Source organism: Eptatretus burgeri, chromosome 3 (assembly GCF_056783735.1).
Source record: "Eptatretus burgeri isolate ZD-2024b chromosome 3, Ebu_testis_v1, whole genome shotgun sequence".
Classification (NCBI taxonomy): Eukaryota; Metazoa; Chordata; class Myxini; order Myxiniformes; family Myxinidae; genus Eptatretus; species Eptatretus burgeri.
This window is the reverse complement of record NC_140963.1, coordinates 41,746,652-41,767,033: the sequence shown is the minus strand read 5'-3', so window position 1 is coordinate 41,767,033 and position 20,382 is coordinate 41,746,652. Positions and strand designations below refer to the sequence as shown.

General features: G+C 43.6%; 1 protein-coding gene across 5 annotated transcripts in view; it reads left to right on the top strand.

Moving 5' to 3' along the window:
- The window catches only part of LOC147029767 (uncharacterized), a 158,319-nt gene that overhangs the window by 103,471 nt on the left and 34,466 nt on the right, over positions 1 to 20,382 (top strand). For all 5 annotated transcript variants that reach the window (XM_085873095.1, XM_085873097.1, XM_085873096.1 and 2 more), the window contains 4 exons: positions 6,245 to 6,312; positions 6,456 to 6,552; positions 8,361 to 8,554; positions 16,450 to 16,535. In XM_085873095.1, the coding sequence (XP_085729221.1) occupies positions 6,245 to 6,312; positions 6,456 to 6,552; positions 8,361 to 8,554; positions 16,450 to 16,535 (445 nt within the window). The remainder of the gene's footprint in view (positions 1 to 6,244; positions 6,313 to 6,455; positions 6,553 to 8,360; positions 8,555 to 16,449; positions 16,536 to 20,382) is intronic.

Sequence of the window (20,382 nt, the reverse complement as noted above, 5' to 3'; positions counted from 1 at the left end):
AAAACACTTCACTGCCATGTTATTTGAAACACTTCACTGCCATGTTATTAAAAACACCTCACCACCATGTTATTAAAAACACCTCACTGCCGTGTTATTAAAAACACCTCAACGCCATGTTATTAAAAACACCTCATTGCCATGTTATTAAAAACACCTCACTGCCATGTTATTAAAAACACCTCATCGCCATGTTATTTGAAACACTTCACTGCCATGTTATTAAAAACACCTCACCACCATGTTATTAAAAACACCTCACCACCATGTTATTAAAAACACCTCACCACCATGTTATTAAAAACACCTCACCACCATGTTATTAATAACACCTCAGCACCATGTTATTAAAAACACCTCACCACCACGTTATTTAAAACGCTTCACCGCCATGTTACTAACAACACCTCACCACCATGTTAATAAAAACATCTCACCACCATTTTATTAAAAACACCTCACCACCATGTTATTCAAAACATCTCACCGCCATGTTATTAAAAACATCTCACCGCCATGTTATTAAAAACACCTCACCACCATGTTATAAAAATATCTCACCGCCATGTTATTGAAAACACCTGACTGCCATGTTATTAAAAATATCTCACCACTATGTTATTAAAAACACCTTACCACGATGTTATTAAAAACATCTCACTGCCATGTTATTAAAAACACCTCACCACCATGTTATTAAAAACACCTCACCACCATGTTATAAAAACACACCACATTATTTTTTTATAACCTCACCACCATTTTATTTTTTAAAAACCTCACCACCATGTTATTAAAAACATCTCACCACCACGTTATTAAAAACACCTTACCAGCATGTTATAAAAACATCTCACCACCATCTTATAAAAACATCTCACCGCCATGTTATTTGAAACATCTCACCGCCTTGTTATTAAAAACATCTCACCGCCATGTTATTAAAAACACCTCACCGCCATGTTATTAAAAACATCTCACCGCCATGTTATTAAAAACATCTCACCGCCATGTTATTAAAAACATCTCACCGTCATGTTATTAAAAACACCTCACCACCATGTAATAAAAACATCTCACCGCCATGTTATTGAAAACACCTCACTGCCATGTTATTGAAAATATCTCATCGCTATGTTATTAAAAACATCTTACCACTATGTTATTAAAAACATCTCACTGCCATGTTATTAAAAACACTTCACCACCATGTTATTAAAAACACCTCACCACCATGTTATTAAAAACACACCACATTATTTTTTTAAAACCTCACCACCACTTTATTTTTGAAAAACCTCACCACCATGTTATTAAAAACATCTCACCACCACGTTATTAAAAACATCTTACCAGCATGTTATAAAAACATCTCACCACCATGTTATAAAAACATCTCACCGCCATGTTATTTAAAACATCTCACCGCCTTGTTATTAAAAACATCTCACCGCCATGTTATTAAAAACATCTCAACGCCATGTTAATAAAAACATCTCACCGTCATGTAATTAAAAACATCTCACCACCATGTTATTAAAAACATCTCACCGCCATGTTATTAAAAACATCTCACCATCATGTTATTAAAGCACCTCACCACCATGTTATTAAAAACACCTCACCGCCATGTTATTTAAAACACCTCACTGTCATGTTCCTAAAAACACCTCATCACCACATTATCAAATACACCTCACCACCACTTAATTCAAAACAGCTCCCACTGTGCAATTCAAAACACCTCACCACACGTCGTGAGAGAGACGCTTGTTTTAATCATGGATAAGTATTTGAGTTGCTGTTTTGTCATGGTTTACACCAAGCAGAATTCAAGCATTTATTTTGCAAATTTATTTGTAATATTCGCAATAATAGATTTTCTACGAAATTTACATTAAAGATTTAACTTTGAAAAAAAAAAAATTCAATTTTTTTTTTTAAAAGAAAAATCGTTTTAAAAATTTCATAAACATACCCTTAGGACACACCCACAAGGGTGGGGTAAGTGCATCCCAGATGTTTGGTACGATTTCACAAAAATTTGAGGGAGGACTGACAACACAACAAAACACAGACACTGCACAGATATATACAGACCTGAATTCAGTGTCCACATACTGCTAAACTGACCATCAAGATGGACCTGAAAACGATGGTCATCAGTCAATGCTCTGATGAGTTGTACCCTTTATTTTACACACAATGGTTACACCCTTTTCAGAGGGGCCACATTGATGGCTCCGCTTTCCAGGATGAAAAGGAAAGCTACTTTCTGGAAATTTCCCCATGGCATGAACGGTATTTGGGACAGAATTTTGGGCAGGCTAATTAGACGCATGCAGATATGCATTGAAGAAGAGAGTGAAGAATTGTTATCTCAGGCACTATTTATATGCAGAATGAAAAAGAGAGTGGACCATTCATAGAAGAAATAGCAAGCTGCAAGCCAGTCCAATTTTGCCGATTAAACTCTCAGGCAAGGTGCCACCTAAGTGGTTCCAAAAAGACAAACACTTTCACGAACATCAGAGAGACAGTCACTTTCAAGAGCACAGCATCAGAGAAGCCATGGAGAACTGATCAAGTGCAGGAAATATTGAAGACAAAGTTGAACACGATCAAGTCAAGTGGAGCATGGAAGACATTAGGGAAAATATGGTCAGCAAATCCAACAGATTATGTAAGGCTTGAAGTATCACAAAAGGCGTTGGTTGCAATATTGTGGACAGTGCTGAGATGACCAAAGCCAAGCCAGCTGGAATGTTGGCAGTTGAATTCGCCACCGATTATGAAAAGACAGCTGGGGTGGGAGGAGAGTATGGAGTTGAAGTTTGCTAAGGAGGCACCATATACAGAAACATCACCGTGAAAAACAGACTTTGCTGCATAAAGGAACACAGATCATGAGATATTGGAAAATAAGCAGACAAGGAGGTGCAGGGATTATGCCAGAGGGAACTCCTGATGGAAGTTGTAACACCACCATCAGCACAAGCATTAATTCTGTCAAAGTGGTATGAAGAGTGGAAGGAGACAAGTGAGTCCAGGATATTCTGTGAAAAAATGTTTCTCTTGGAAAGTTGATGTCAAGGGTGAAGCAGCAACGTGTAAGGAGAGTTCGATGAGATACAAGTGTATAGGTCTCTCTATAGGTCTCTAATATATGTGGACCAAATGGAAAGGGATTTGGTGGTACAAAGGTGGGTGAGCAGGAGTGGTGATGGGCTGATGAGGAGGGGTTATTTTAATTGTGTGTTGGAGCAAGCAAGAGGGTGGTGGGATGTTGGGTGGTATAGAGCAAGGTGTGTTGGAATGAGGGGAGGGTGCGGTTAGGGTGTGATCAAGCAAAGCAGGTACACATCTCGGGTTAAGAGTTGAATGGAGAGGAGTGAGCAAAATTGGTTGAGAAGGAAGGGTGGACCCATGTATTCTACATTTACAACAAGGCAGTTCACATTTATTATTACTGATGTTGGCACTGCAAGCACATGCATCACACTGGGGTGAAGAGCAGGGTTATTGAATGCTCTGATGAAGGCTGCATTTTGCTTCCATGATCAATCATTATGTAGGAAACCTCTTCACAAGGAAACCTGATTCACCTCGTCCTGAAACAAAGAAACCTCTTCACAGGACTATTATGCAGGAGGGGGTAACTAGACCAGGTGGAAAAATAATTTTTCCCACCTCCTTTGGGTGTTTTTTTTAGGAGACGCCATCTCCGTAATGGATGGCCGTTGGCTCCTGAATGGAGCTCATCCGCCATTTGTCAGGTGCTGTTTTTCCTTCTGGTGGGGTGTCTCAGTCATCCTCCCCACTAGAAAAGCCAGTGAAGGGTGTCGGTTTAGTCGCCGCCAACCCAACCATGCAGCAGGTAGCACTGGGAGAAGATGCAGAGAAACATTGAAGGACTTGTCATAGTTTGCATTAGACTATCAGAGCCACAATACACATGAATAGGTGAGGATTAAAGAGAGAATGAGAGACAATTAGTGAAACGAGTGAGATGTAAGCGGAAGGAGGAGTGTAAGCAATGTAGAATGAACTAGAACGGCACTCAGTGGAGCGCATACCTCCTCCAGGCTGAACAGTTTAAGTTCTGTATACCACTGATAGGCCGGATCTGGATCCGGAACTGAACCAAAATCGAATCTGCTTGTTCGTGTGACCTACCCAACTCATCCACCTAGATTTGTCATAACTCGTCCACAACTTTATGAGATCACGTGCTATACATCGTTTTTTTGCCCTCTCTCAATAGTGAAGAATCACTTTTTAAAATGCTACTCTCCCGATCCAGATCCGGATCTTCACCAAAATATAATCATTTCATCCTTGTTGCACGCCTAAGCTCTCTACCAAATTTCGTTTAAATCCTTCAACAATTTTTTGAGCTCTCCTGTTCACAGACAAACAGGGGTGAAAACATAACCTCCGTTATGTGGTGGATGTAATGAAGAAAGAAAACTAGAGAGTACGGCCAGGGTTTTGAGGGGTGGGGATCGACAGTAAAATAGCAAGAGAATGTGGTGGGTTTGGACAGCGACCCAACTACAAACTGTCACCCTGGTGTTTCGCAGGCAGAGCAATTTCACAGGCAGTGTGTTTGCCGTCTCTCATATGGAGATTAAACTGGGCATCCCATCTGCTGGCATTAGTTGGTCTACGTTAAAGATCCCTTTCGTGAACAGTAAGCGAGCTGTCGTTGCAACCTGAACAAATGACAAATTCCTGCTCCAACCTACTGGGGGCATAGCCGTGCCCCCCAGCAGAACGATGCAACCCGCAGCCATGTGCTGCATATGAAAGAAGAACAAGTCCCAGCTGTTCTCATCGAACTGTTCTCCTGAGTAAATACACTTAATCCCACATCTGATCGAACTTCTGCAGACCTCCTTGGTGGTCCTTTCTCTGGATCCATTGTGGAACTGCTGTCATGCATTGGACTACTTTCAAAAACATCATCAAAACGTCTTCCTGTGAGTGCACTTTTAGTTTTGAAATTGGAAAAAAGTGGACATGGAGTAAGATCTGGTATTGCGTCGATGAGTAGAATATCGTTCTCTCTCTCCTCTCTCCTCTCTCCTCCTCTCTCCTCTCTCCTCCTCCTCTCTCCTCTCTCTCTCCCCTCTCCCCTCTCCCTCCCCTCTCCCCTCTCCCTCCCCTCTCCCCTCTCCCCTCTCTCTCCTCTCCCTCTCCCCTCTCCCCTCTCTCCCTCTCCCCTCTCCCTCTCTCCCTCTCTCCCCTCTCCCCTCTCCCCTCTCCCCTCTCCCCTCTCCCCTCTCTCCTCTCTCCTCTCTCTCCTCTCTCTCTCTCTCCCTCTCTCCCCTCTCCCCTCTCCCCTCTCCCCTCTCCCCTCTCTCCTCTCCTCTCTCCTCTCTCCTCTCTCTCTCTCCTCTCTCTCTCTCCCCTCACCCCTCTCTCCCCTCTCCCCTCTCCCCTCTCTTTCTCTCTCTCCCCTCTCCCCTCTTTCCTCTCTCTCTCCTCCCCCTCTCCCCTCTCCCCTCTCTCCTCTCCCTCTCTCCCCTCTCCCTCTCCCCTCTCCCCTCTCCCCTCTCCCCTCTCTCTCTCTCTCTCTCTCTCTCTCTCTCTCTCCTCTCTCTCTCCCCTCTCCCCTCTCTCCCCTCTCCCCTCTCCCCTCTCTTTCTCTCTCTCCCCTCTCCCCTCTCTCCTCTCTCCTCTCCCCTCTCCCCTCTCCCCTCTCCCCTCTCCCCTCTCCCCTCCCCTCTCCCCTCTCCCCTCTCTCCTCTCCCCTCTCTCCTCTCTCCCTCTCTCCCCTCTCCCCTCTCCCCTCTCCCCTCTCCCCTCTCTCCCTCTCCCTCCCTCCCCTCTCTCCCCTCTCTCTCCCTCTCTCCCCTCTCTCCCCTCTCTCCCCTCTCCCCTCTCTCCCTCATCCTCCCTCTCTCCCTCATCCTCCCTTCTCCTCCCTCTCTCCCTCCTCTCTCTCTCCCTCCTCTCTCTCTCCTCTCATACAAACTCCATGAATGATGATGGCATCATTTGCCAAAACTGAACATGGTTATTCAGTAAGCTCGGGGACCATTATATAGTTAGTTACACCTGGTTGAGAGAGACTTGTGCACCAAAATTACTCTTCCTTGATATTCACCACAAATGTGAAGCTCCTAATCTTGCTCTTCTCTGGTATACCTCTCACTCTCCCCTCAGCCATGTCATCCACATCTCTTTGCATTGTGTATTTCCTCCCTATCTTCCTTCCCCTTTATTCACCAATCTGCAGATTGTGTGGAAGGCCGGGCTCATAAGGAGGAGTGGAAGGTCGACGTTTGCCACCATTGCACCTGTTTGGTATGTTTGGGGTATTGAATATCTTGTTCGATTGGATCACAGTTCACGGTAGCTTCTTTTTTAAAAGATCTTCCTTTTGACTTTATGTTGAAATAACCGATGTATGCTTTGTTTTCGGTTGGCCTCGGTTTTTTGGGAGTTAGGACGGCGAAGTTGATTGCCGCGCCACAATATGCCCACGACTCTCGTGTCCTGAAAGGGTATTGCCAACAGACCAGTGCTGCCCTGTTTGCATGTCAGGTGAAGGATCATTTTATGTTTTGCTCATTTATCTTGAGAAATCATTTTCTGAATCAATTTTTACTTTGCATTTTTACTTTCCTTGCTTTACTTTTGCTAATACAGTGTGACCACAAAAAAAATGGTCCCCATACAATTTAATAAACCCTCTTTATTTTTATTTTAAACTAGCAAAGGTATCTGGCATTGCCTAGCAATTCCCTGCATTGCCTGGTCCCTCCTCCCACTGCTTCTCCTCCCCTCCCTCATCCCACTAATCCCAATCTCTCCTCTCACCTCCTCCCACCTCCCTCCAGAATCTCACCCCACTCCTTCCCCTCCCTTCTATAACTGCTATAGAGTATAGATGTTTGTGTGGTGTGCGCTTACAAGGTTCTAGATGGTCTAAAGGGTACGTTACAATTGTAGTTAGTGTCTAAAGGGGTCGAAAAAGTCTAAACTTTCAAGCGTGTAAAAAGGATCTAAAAAAAGTCCAAGTGGCCTTAAGCTCTAAATGGTCAATGGTCCAAGCTGTCTAATATGTCTGAAGGATGTCAGGGGTCTTGAGGTTCTTCAGGATCTTAAAAGGTCTTAGCGGTCTTTGGCGTCTAAAGGGTCTTTCGGGTTTTATATGGTCTTAGGGGTTTTTGGGATCTTAAAAGTTTTAACTGTCTGAAGGATCTTCGGGGTCGTAAACGATCTTATGGGTCTTTGGGGTCTTATGGGTATTTGTGGTCTTACTGGTCTTTCAAGTCTTTGTGGTCTTAAACCTCTAAGGGATATTTGGGATCTAAAGGGTCTTCAGGGTCTGAAGGGTCTTTGGGATCTTTAAGGCTGAGGTGATGAATGAAAATACCCTTAGGACAATCCCCTTGTCAGACTTGGTCTCTGTGCCAAATGTGGTGGTCGTCAGCCCAGCCGTCTTTGCAAAAACCGCGAACATAGACAGATAGACAGACAGATAGACAGATAGACAGACAGACAGACAGACAGACAGACAGACAGACAGACGCCAAATTTTATTCATTCGATGAGAAGTTATTTGAGACACATTTGTGTCACATGATGCATCATCACGATGTTAAGTTTCAGGTGGATATCTCTAATGTCATTGATTTGATTGACATTGGAGCACATGCTCCAGATATCGTCCTCTACCCTGCAGGTACACTTGGATTCGACAGGAAAAATTATTTCTCATTCTGAAACATTCCCTACGGTGGTTGAACGGATTTTGTCAGTTATGCTGGTTTGAGATCATCTATGGATTGTGGCCTTCCTCGGTCGACGTCCTTAAGCATCGAACCCTGAACTCGGTTTGAGTTTTCTTGTAGGATTTCATTCTTCGTTAGATTTCAACCGAAACGATTTTTGTTTGGTTGGCTACGGCATGGTTAAAAGACGGGGCTTTATTAACTAAATCTAAATCTGATGACGATACACAAACTCCACTTTGCACACCTGCAAAAACTAAGAGGATATTGTTAGTTTGGAGGAAGTTATTGAAGGTAAGGTCGGTGGGTAATGTTTTTTTTTGTGGTCACCCAACTTAAATTCACTTAAGTGTGCACTCTCCTGCATTTTAGATTTTATGGACTCCATCATAGTGCGACAACAAAATTAAATTGCTTTGCCACGACAACAAAATTGAAGTTCCAAACAAATAATTGTATTACTTTTCACTCCCCATCACTTCAATCATTCATTTTCTTCCTCATTTGTTACTCTCTCCCAAAGATTGATGTTTTGAGGACAGCTTATCTCTGATTTTTTTTCCAGACACTGCATGACGTGATAGTGATTCTTCCTTGCCATATTCTCTACCCCAGCACCAGAAGCTACCGCTGCTAATCCTATACCCAGCCCTCTTGGAGCTCTTCCACGACATGAGCATCAGCCTGGTCTACGGGCTGCAAACACTCTAAGCCTCACGTCTGTGGCCATGTGTGAGGCAGGTGGTCAGCTTTATGAGAGTGGAAAGGAGTTCCACACTGCAGAAGGATGCATGACCTGTACATGCCTGGTAAGGGCGCCGTTTGTGCTTCCTTTACAATTTCAATCCTGTCCTGTGGGTGCAACACTGCCTCAGCAGGCCAAAAGACCAACCATCATGGAGTTATTCAGCGATCACCTTGGCAGTGGCAGAAGGAGGAAAAGTGATTTAATACAGATATGGCACATTGTTTCAAAACACATGTACATTTCAATTAATTAGAAAGATACATCATCGAAATAGAGAGAGATGGATACAAAATTACAGCAGATGTAATTTCACCAGAACAAATTCAAATGAGGAACAATATCACTAAGTCAAGGGTGCTTCGCCATCCTTTGTATTTTCAAGGTATCGTCGTTCATGGATTTGATCCTGGCGTCTGAGCTGAGATGATCATTGGTGGTCCATGTCCTCAAGCACCTGATAAATGGCTTCAAAGCATAATTTTTCTAAGCTCCAATTGCTTTGCTTTTTCATTCATTCAGTCTGACTATTTGTCTCCATTACTGTATTATCAAAGTCAAGACCCACCCCCTGTAATTAATTACTACTGCGAGAGGCTGCTGGTTGCTAATGGCAACTATGTACAGAGGGTAACTGTAGAATAATTATCTTTTCGGAGTGAATGATAATCTCTTGTGACATTTACAAAAGAGCCTTCATACAAACCATTATGTCTCTTTCACTGAAAACCTCCCACATCTCTTCTCACATCACAATCGCCTTATTACAGGACACAGTCCAACTTCAATTGACAATTTATCGGTGGATTGCCTTAGGCCATAATTTAAGTCGAAATCATTGGCCTATACGTTCTCTGCTCAGTCTTTCTGTCTCCTTTTTGTTGTCCATGTCTGTATCTCTTTCAACCAGGTGTTTCTGGGTAGGTATGGATATGTTTCAGAATGGATAACCAGAACCAGGTATGGATATTTTTCAGAAAAACTTTATCTACAGTCCTTTGACTTATCATTATAATACTTTTTTCATGTAAAGTGTTATATATTGTTCACTATTGTCTAGAAAGAAAGATAAGATATTAAGCAGTGGGACCATGACAGTTGCTAATGGAGGATGGAAATGGGTCAAGATGCTAAGACGTGACTTTCAAAATGTCGTAATCCACCCCCAGAATGCTCAGTGCGCATGCGCAGAAACCCCAGGAAACTTCCGTGTTCAGGGCAAAATATAATAATATTGTGTGTACGGGATAAGGATTGTTACCTAAAATGGCTCATTAAGCTTCGAAAAGAAACCAAAAATACTGTTATGTTTGTGGGGTAGATGAAGGGATTTCATCAGAAAGATTGGACCGGATAGAGTTGATTGGCCTGTGGACGTATAGGAGACATCTCGATGTAAACTAAATCGGGAAACTGGGAGCTTAAGTGTTACTTGTCACCACATGGGGGAGGGGGGGGGGGGTTGTGCGGTGTTATTTTGATAGGAATTAAGGATAATTTCCCCCAGCATGTAATTGCCCTCTGTGATTTTTCCCTATATTTTTGTATTACAAATCAGCAACGGAAGAATTGCATTTTTTAACAACAACCATTACAATCGAGCTGCATGACCAAGTAGGAAGAAACCCTGCCTCCAAGGGTGACGGCGGGTGAAGTAATTGCCTCCGAGGCTGATGATTGATGGGCGTGACATGAGTAAGAGGAAGAGTAGCGCGTCAGAGGCTACGTCAGTCAGAGGGCAAGTGAGTGAGGGGAGTGAACGCACAAGTGGAGTTTGGTGTGAGGGAGGCGATCAGAGAAACCAGAGCACATCTCAGCAAGAGAATGGGGAGGCAGGTCATTGCAGGAGACGAGAGACGAAGGTTCGAAGTGGGACAGAAGCGAGAGGCAGGATCAGCGATCGAAAGTGCAGGGCCTAACGACTGGCTTTTCCTTCGACAGATGAAGAAGAGCGAGCGCGAGAGAGAGAGAGAGAGAGAGAGAGAGAGAGAGAGGCAGAGAGACAGACAGAGAGAGAGAGAGAGAGAGACAGAGAGAGAGAGAGAGAGAGAGAGAGAGAGAGAGAGAGAGAGAGAGAGAGAGAGAGAGAGAGAGAGAGAGAGAGAGAGAGAGAGAGAGAGAGAGAGAGAGAGAGAGAGAGAGAGAGAGAGAGAGAGAGAGAGAGAGAGAGAGAGAGAGAGAGAGAGAGAGAGAGAGAGAGAGAGAGAGAGAGAGAGAGAGAGAGAGAGAGAGAGAGAGAGAGAGAGAGAGAGAGAGAGAGAGAGAGAGAGAGAGAGAGAGAGAGAGAGAGAGAGAGAGAGAGAGAGAGAGAGAGAGAGAGAGAGAGAGAGAGAGAGAGAGAGAGAGAGAGAGAGAGAGAGAGAGAGAGAGAGAGAGAGAGAGAGAGAGAGAGAGAGAGAGAGAGAGAGAGAGAGAGAGAGAGAGAGAGAGAGAGAGAGAGAGAGAGAGAGAGAGAGAGAGAGAGAGAGAGAGAGAGAGAGAGAGAGAGAGAGAGAGAGAGAGAGAGAGAGAGAGAGAGGACACGGAGTTAGAGAAATGTGGCTGGGACGGAGGGTCACGCTTCGCTCTCCTCTCAGAACGATGAAATAGCTGCGTGATTCTCGTATTTGTACTGAGGCAAATTGGCTGCGTGCTGAGCAAGATGCTGGCCATTGACTCTTGGTTGGTTGTGAGAGACGGACCTCAAAGCCTCGTGTATATAACCAAAGGGAGGGGCACCATTCTGCAGAGAGCGGGATGAGCAAGTGCGGTCGACAAAGAAGCTACACTGCGATTTGGGAGCCCTGACGTCGAATATTGTCTCACAAATAATTGGTCTGTGCCATTTTTGGGGTGCTGCTACCCATGCAGCGACCTCGCAGTCTGAGCACACATCCTCAGCACAAAGATCACCTGGACTCAGCTAAGTGAAGGAACGAAAAGGGATTTGTTTATTTTCTTTATTTTATATGACCCCTTGTCTGTGTGTGCATATCTGAGTCTGGAGGCACCTCAATGAGATTGAGATTTAGGTTACCTCACATCTTGATTCATTTTCATTGTAATTGTTGATTTTCTGTTTGATAAATCATTATTTATTTAATTTACTTGTGTCTGTGTATCTCTTGTGGGTTGGAGAGTGAAACCCCTGTGCTGTGCTACTGCCCTGGTGAAGCGCCCCGCTGTTTCTTTCCCGTGCACGCCATAATCTCTGAGAATCTCGGCTGTAAACCTCCAAGGGAGAACTGTTTGGCCATCCGTCCAGGTCGAGCCTAACCCCCTGGACACAACAATACTTTGAAGCGGACCTGCGAGAAAGGGATGTGCCTCTGCACAGCAACAAAGTTGGAGAAATTTCTCAGTTCACCCAAAAAGCTGAGATCTTGCAGCTTTCCGTATTGCAAACAGCCCTGGATGTGGAGTGGTGCAAGGCCTGTGAACGGTCTGTGGAGGGCGTGTTCTAACCGACCTTCCCGATCGTCCCCATCAGTGATGGAAGGTCATATCTGAGGTTTGTTAATGCACAGGGTAAGTTTAAAATGATGATATGTACTATTGCTATATATCCTGTCCTGCTATATATCCAATGCTGCTGCTCGCTTTTACTAACAGGAAATGATAGGAACCAGACACTTCTCATCCACGGATATTTCTCGTATTTGCTATATTTTCACAAGTTCAATTTGCATGTAGAAACACAAAAACTGTGGTTAAACATTTTGGAATTGCCACCCTTTCATTTATATGTTGAAAAGTGTGTTTAAAATACTGTTTCGCTCGCAAATTTTGTGCTAGCAATGGTAGCTTAGGGCCCTGTCACACCTTGACGTTTTTGCCAGCGTATGGCAACGTATCAAAATGTATGTAAAACGCTGGCTAATGCTGAACTATTGATGTTTTTTTCAGTTTTGGGCATATGAGTTGAATGTATGCATAACATATTAGTAACGTACACAGAACCTTTCGATAACTTATACCAACGAATGCTTAGCGTGTTGTCGGCGTTCACAACCTATGCCCAACGATGGTCTAACTTATGCATAAGTCTAACGATGGTCTAATGCGCGGCAGCGTATCGCCGATGATCACATGGCGTAGCCTATTAAAAGGCTGCCGCTCGACAATTCAAATCATAACCGCACTAGACATTGAAGTGTCAACATCACCGTCATGCCGAAGAAAACTTCGAAGAATGCTGCAAAGAATTCTCCTGGCCATGGCCGTGGACACGGATGAAAGGAGGATCCATCATCCCCCACACCCTCCCCATCACGCTCACCTACGCCTACTGACATGGACTTACTACTACTACTATTGACACGCTCACCTACTACTACTACTACTACTGATACTACTGACATGGACATCTACTCACCATGGAGTCTGAAACACTGATGGGTTCCTCCTGTGTGAACCCCATTTGTATATACCAATTCCCCTAAACGCTGCCAATACACCATTATACGGTAGCTGTAAGTTAGAAACACGTCCAGTAAGTTCTGTGGTCATCCGGAAGACGTCAAATACGTCTACATACGTCAATATGCGTTGGAGATACGTTACTCATAGGTTCAAAGCACGTTACTCATAGGTTAGAAACAAGTTTTGCGCTAGACATTACCTCGACGTATTTCGACTTATGAGTAACTTACAATAACGTGTGTCGACGTGTGTCAACGATCGCATAACGTGCCTACAACTTATGGCCAGCGTATGCAGAACGTGAGAGTCATACGCCGAGCACGTCGAAAATTTTTGAGCATGCTTAAAATTTGTCGACGAGCTCGGCATACAACGACGTATGCCAGCGTACTACGACGTATGCCAGCATGCTTCAGCGTGCTTCAGCGGGCTCTTAACGTATACAAAACTTACCCATAACGTATTCGACGTGTGCCAGCGTATTCGCCAAATTTTTCATACGTCGGCATACGCTGGCTAAAACGTCAAGGTGTGACAGGGCTTTTAAAAGTGACCAGCAAGCAGAACTGAGTCACTGAAAACACACACATTGCATGCGCAAAAGGCTTCATTTAGTATTCATCGGTCATTTCGAAAGTCGTGTCTTGGCCAGAAGATTTTCATTTTTTTAAATGCAGGTTTCAAGGTTCATGACAGCACAGAACAACAGATCTTGAAGTGCCAACAGACAAAGTAGGGTAAAGCAGAAACCACTGGATAAGAACACATAGATTCACGACAGCATAGAGAAAGGGGTTGCAAGTGATAATGGAAGAGGGTCTCAGGGGGTGTAATAAAGCCAAACTCAGGTAATAATTGTAGAAACCATGAAGTGGCGGTGGGCAGCACACCTAAAAGCCAGACTTAGGATGGCTCTTCTACAGATGACAGAAAAGGGCAGACAAAAGAATGGAGATGGGAGTTAAGCCTAAACTTGGGGACAGTAGTAAGGTTGGGGTTTCTGAGAGAACACTTGCGACCTGAGTGAGCAAGGTTGTGCGGAGAGGTTCCAGGGTGATAAGAGTTAGACCCTGCAACAGACAAAAAGGCCACAGACCTGCCTGCAATTGAGTGAGAAGCAGACCCTGATATTCAACCGCCTATCATGATCTGCCAAGGATGTACAGGGCCTTCAAAATCAGGGCCTCAAGAGGGGTAAAATCGAAATCAACACCACCTGTGCATCGTGACGAGCCATTTTCTATGAAGCTTCAGATGAGGGACTTGAATACCATTATTAAGGTGAAGGCAATAAAGGAAGGACTTTGCTTTGCAGATATTTCGAAGGAAGCAGATGGATTTGAGGCCAGGTTGGAGATGTGATAAATACAAGACAGGCTCTAGGTCATAGTGAGGTCCAGGGGCTAGGAGCTGTGTACATGTCCCAGAGGGTAATGGCATTTGCCAGAAGTCCTTATGGAGAGAAAAAGTGAGTGTGATACCTTCCGATAATAAATCACACGATTCCACCAGATGACCAGTTGCTTACTACCCTCACCAGAGGAGAGAGTTTTGTATTTGGGTCCATTTGTCTGTCTTAGTGTCTGTCTGTTTGTTTGTCTGCGCAGAACTTTAATGTTTTTCTCTGCAACCGCTTGTTGGATTGAGACGAAATTTTCACCATTGGAGTGACTGCTCAAGTGGAATGTTTTATTTATAATTATGATGTCATAGGTCACGTTATGTGGCAGCCGTGTTGAAAAAAAGGAAAAGTTTGGACCTCTGTAGCTCTGAAACCACACCAAGGAAAAAAAATGAAACTTGGCACAAAGCAAGTACTCCTCATGGGGAATGGGTGTGTGTGTGTGTGTGTGTGTGTTTGATGCCATCGATGCCTTCGTTATGACATCATAATTGCATACATAGAATGCTACATCCGATCAGTATGAAAATATTTAAGGGTCATCTAGGGATAAATTGGTCCACAGGAAAAAAAAATGATGACGTCATCAGTCACGTGGTTCGGCAGCCATGTTGTTTTTGGGAGTTTTTTAGACCTTCAAAAATCTTCTTTTCTCCTCACCCACCTCTCCTTTCCTTGATCTTTCCCTCTTCCTAGCTCCCCACGTCATCCCCTCTAGCTCCCTCACTCCTCCTCACTCCCCCCTCCTCCCTACCCCTCTCAATATTCCCATCAGCGAAGTGATATCATAATAAATGTTCCTTTACAAGGAACTTCAATGCAGGAAGAGGCCACTATAGGCCCATCAAAGCCTGCACTGGTATGTCGCAAACCTACAGTTGATTGCCCAGACCCTTGCCTCCAGTCCCTTTAAGTGCTGAGTGTCAAGCAAGGAAGCAGCAATGTACCATTTTTAAAGCCTTTGGTATAACTCTGATAGGTTTCGAACCACCAACCTCTCAAAGTGGATGCTCTAACCATCACACCACCGAGTCTGATTAAAAATGGCACCGAGTCGAATTGTAAGTGCTCCAGAATTTAATGGCGCCATAACTCAGACAGATCGGCCCTCGGTATAACAGACTAATTGTCCCATCACTTGCATAAGTTAAGTTTTGAGTTTAAAGCCGGTAAAAGGAAGCGGAAGCTGCGACCTCTATAAATGTTACGATTGTAGAACGATTCTATGGATATCATGAAATTTACAGCTTTCCTAATGTGTGCGATTCGCCCGTCAGTGATTGATCGCTTCACTTTGGTTTTAAGGAGCATTTTAAAATCTCCGGCTTGGATTTTTGTTTAATCAGGGGAATTGTACTCCGAAAGTGAATTGTACTTTCTTTTATCCTTACTTCCTTCCCTATTCTCTTACTTTCTTCCTTCAGCCACTTACCTGAATCGATATATTCGTCATTATTTAATTATAGAGGTACATCATTTGAATGTAAAACATATACAATAGTGTGCTTCATAATAGGGGGTAAAAAATAAAAGTATGAATATTCATGCTCCCTGGGTGTGTCTTTGTTCCATTTGACAGTAGAAACATACACACCAAATATGAAGCAGATTGGAGGATGTTTAGTGGTTCCTCAAGTTGGCACAATATTGTTGAAATTTGCCAAACTGTAACTGACAACTTGCCGTCGAATATGCACAACGCAGTACACTTCACAATTAATATGGTTGTTTGATATTTTCAAAAACCACAGCAGTCATATAGGATGACAGAATAGTTTTTCCAAGGAGACCGAGATGAGCTTTTTGACATTGCAGTGCAAAATGCCCTCTCCATAATGGACATAATTGTGCCAACTTGAGGAACCCCTAAATATCATGGAATTTTGTTCATTTTTCACCTATAAGTTCTTATGGGGTATTGGAACAAAGCAAAAATCAGGGAGCAGCAAAAAAATCAAACTTTCATTTTTTTGGAACACCCTAATATAGTGTAATGCAATATGTACAATTCTCCAAACCCCGATGAACTTGAATCCCTCCATCCATTGATTGTAAATTCCTCTTGAATTGCTTTATCTTTTCTTGTTTGTTTTTTTTTTTTCCTTAATTTATTTGTTCACATGTTCTGTGACATTAACTGGTCAGCATTCATTCAGGAACGGCAGGACACCTGTTTTCTCCAATCCTGCCCTCCTGCTCCCTGTGCAAGGCCATCAGTATCACCAGGCCACTGCTGTCCCAGGTATGTGCTCCTTCCACTAATCATTTCCCTCGGGGTTTACCCATCCTTATTCCTATGCAATTGTTGCAAACCGTTCTCTTTGTGCTTCCATCTTTCCTGGAACACTTGAGGGTTTTTTTTTTTCTCCAGCCCCCTCCAACAAGGTCAGAGACGGGCACATTAAAAAGAGCTTCGTTCCACCAACCGACCGATCATCCGTCCATGTACTTTTGTGTACAATGTTTATAAAAGCGTTGCACATTTAGTTTCCATATTGCAGATATCTATTCCTCATGAGATTATCTCAACCTAATTACATCACGGCTGTGAGTGGCTGAATTATGTTGCCATGGCAACCATCTCAGTAACTTAGCTTGTGTACACGATATTTCAAAAACCGTTCAAGATTTAGCTTTCATATTACACAGATCTATTCCTCACCCAGAAGGAGGGGGACCTGGAGTAACATCAGCTCCTCGTTCTTGTCATTGTTTCCTCCGCCACCAAAGGTGGACGGAGCTTATGTTTTCACCCCTGTCTGTCTGTCTGTCTGTCTGTTTGTTTGTTTGTTTGTTTAATTGTTTGTCTGTGAGCAGGAGATCTCAAAAAGTTGTGAAAGATTTCGACGAAATTTGGGGGAGACGTTAAACACACAAACACGGATATATTATGTACTGGTAAGTACTTACAAAAGCTATTTTATTTGAAGTTATAACCTTAACCTATTGCCCGTATCATCAGCAAAGCACCGTTTTTCATTGAGGTTTCGATCCTTTCAGCCCAGATCCTCTCCAAACGGCAGATCTACAACCCTGGTCGCAGGTCCAGTAGGGACAGGGGGAGGAGGGGGGAGGGGTGTTTCAAGATTGTAGTGCACCACCTTCTTGAAGCCCTGGAGGGAAGAGGATGATTAAACCATCTCATGGGAGAAAAGAGGAACAAAAGAGTTGAGGTGTCTTGTAAGCCTGGAATTTTGAGACTTAACTAGGAAAGGGTGTTACTGTAACAATGCGTGTGTTCTTGAAAGGCTGAGCAGGGTTGGGGGCTGAGAGAGCATCAGGAGCTAGACTGGAGGAGGGGCAGTAAAAACAAAGGCTGCCGACCTGTATGTGGAAGAGCAACAGGCCTTGTGCTTCATCCTCATAGCAGGAGATTCCAATAATTTTGAAAGCTTCAGATTCCACAGAATCCGCGAGAGGCAGATGTGAGGCTGGGGCACTATCCAGAATTTGCTTGCCAGCTTTGCTTTGTGATTGGCCCAGAAATTTAAGACACTGAACCTCTTGTGGTGGCTGACGATAGAAATAGGTGGGGGGGAGGGGTTCGTTCTACGATCCTTCTGCGAGGCCTAGCACTGATAAACCCCGAGGCCTTGCACTGTGAGAGACATTGAGATATCCTAATTTGAAATTAATTGATGGTAGTACGTCATGTTTTGCGGAACAAATAGGTGTAAGTGTAAGATCAGATTCAACTTGGGTTGTGGAAGATACAATTTCAATGGAAGTGTTTCAGGTGATCAACACTAACTGTTTAGAACTTGGGGCAATGCCAGCAGGGATCCTTGCATTGTGAAGGACACTATCCTTCAGATGTGATCCACGGTATCTCGTACAAGTGTAAACTTTTAACTTGGTATTTGGTCATGCCAAGTGTTTGGTTCACTGTTAAAGTTTCTTGAGTTACAGTGGTGGTCAAAAATATTGGCACCCTTGCACTTTTTTACAAATAACTCACAATTTTCTTTCAAAAAAAAAGTTGAAATTGACAAAAGTATTTGGTCTCCACAATTCTTTATTTCACTGTTAATATTACAGAACCTTTGTTTTTGATTCAAAACTTAATCTATTCTTTTCGCTTTCTGGCAGGTTGGCTTCCTACACCTCTCTACTGGCAGGTTGGCCCACTCTTCTTGTGCAAACTGCTCCAGTTCTCCCAGATTTGAAGGGTGCTTTCTCCCAACTGCTGCTTTCAGATCTCCCCACAGGTGTTCAATGGGATTTAGATCTGGACTCATTGCTGGCCACTTCACAACAGTCTGGCGTTTTATCTTGAACCATTCTTGGGTGTTTTTTTGAAATGTGTTTTGGGTCATTGTCCTGCTGCAAGACCCATGACCTTTGATGGGGACCCAGCTTTCTGATACTGGGTTGAACATTGCGCTCCAAAATGCCTTCGTAATCTCCTGATTTCATGATGCCATGCACATATTCAAGGTACCCAGTGCCAGAGGCAGCACAGCAACCCCAGAACATCACTGAACCTCCTCCATGTTTGACTGTAGGGAAGGTGTTCTTTTCTTTGAAGGCTTCATTTTGTTTTCTTCAAACATAGAGATGATGTGCTTTAGGCCGAAGTCACATTTGCTCTACGGCGAGGATACGGCAGCCACACGCCCTCTGAATTGACAGAAACGTGCGGCGGCCGCAGAGTTTCTGCGGTGACCTCAAGGTGGCCCTACGCCGTTTTGCTATCTTTTACAGGCCGTAGGGGGTCGCCGTGGAATTATAATGGGGAGTTATAACTTTTTTTCATTTCTACATTTGCCGTAACAATTCGACAAGCCGAAACAAAAAAACTGGTAAAAAAAAAAAATTAAAAAAAATTAACCCATTCGTTACCGTCCGTCTGGCGGCATGCTCGCCTTAGGGACCCCTGGGGTCGCCTTGCGGGCACCTTGCGTCTGCCTTGAAAATTCTGTGGCCGCCGCAGGGTCCCCTTAAGGTCACCGTGCGACATCAAATCAAAGACCGTACGGCAACCCCACGTTTTCGGTCTCCACAATTTCTAAATACGCCTTGCGGCTTCCCGAAAAATAAAAACATATGTGACTGCTACACTGTGCAACCGTGGAAATACTGCGGCCGCCATATAATTGCTAGTGGCCGTAGATTTTGGAGACCCCACGGCCACCGTGGCAAATGTGACTTAGCCCTTACCAAAAAGCTCTAAATTGGTCTCATCTGCCCACAGGACATTCTCCCAGAAGGATTTTGGTTTGTTCAGGTGTGTTTTGGCAAACTCCAGTCAGGCTTTCTTATCTCTCTCTCTATCTCTATCTCTATCTCTATCTCTATCTATATATATATATATATATATATATATATATATATATATATATATATATATATATATATATATATCCTCCTGGGTCTCCTACCATAGAACCCCCTTCCATTGAGTTGGCGACGGATGGTGCGAGTTGAAACTGTCGTAGCTTGTGTCTGAAGGTCAGCTTGAATCTGTTTGGCAGTTGATCGAGGTGCTTTCTTCACCATTTGAACAATCCTTCGCTGCAATCTTCGATCAAGTTTTCTCTTGTGGCCACATCCAGGGTGGTTGGTTACATTGCCATGGGATTTAAACTTCCTGGTAACATTGTGTATGGTGGACACAGGAACATCAAGGTCTCTGGAGATGGAATTTATAGCCTTGAGATTGTCCATACTTGGCTACAATCTTGTGTCTGACCTCCTCAGACAATTCTCTGATTTTCTTTCTTTTCTTCATGCTCATTGCGGTACACACATTAGAGAAAACGAGTCATTCTGCTGTTTTGTGTCATTCAAACTAGTTGAAGGGGTTATTTTTATATTGCAGGTATCTGCATCTCACCACAGGTGAGTTCAATTCCAAAGTAACGGAGAATCACCTGCTTCAAATCTAATTATTTGTAACAACTTCTAAAAGGTGCCTGTAATATTGTCCGGGCCATTTTAGGATTTGTGTGGAATAAGCCAGGATTTAGTAATTTTTTCAGATTGTTTTTGTTTTGTTCCACTGCAAACCAAAGAAATACATTTGTGGAAACCAAAATAATTTTTCATATCAACAATTTTCTGGAAGAAATGGTGCATTATTTGATAAA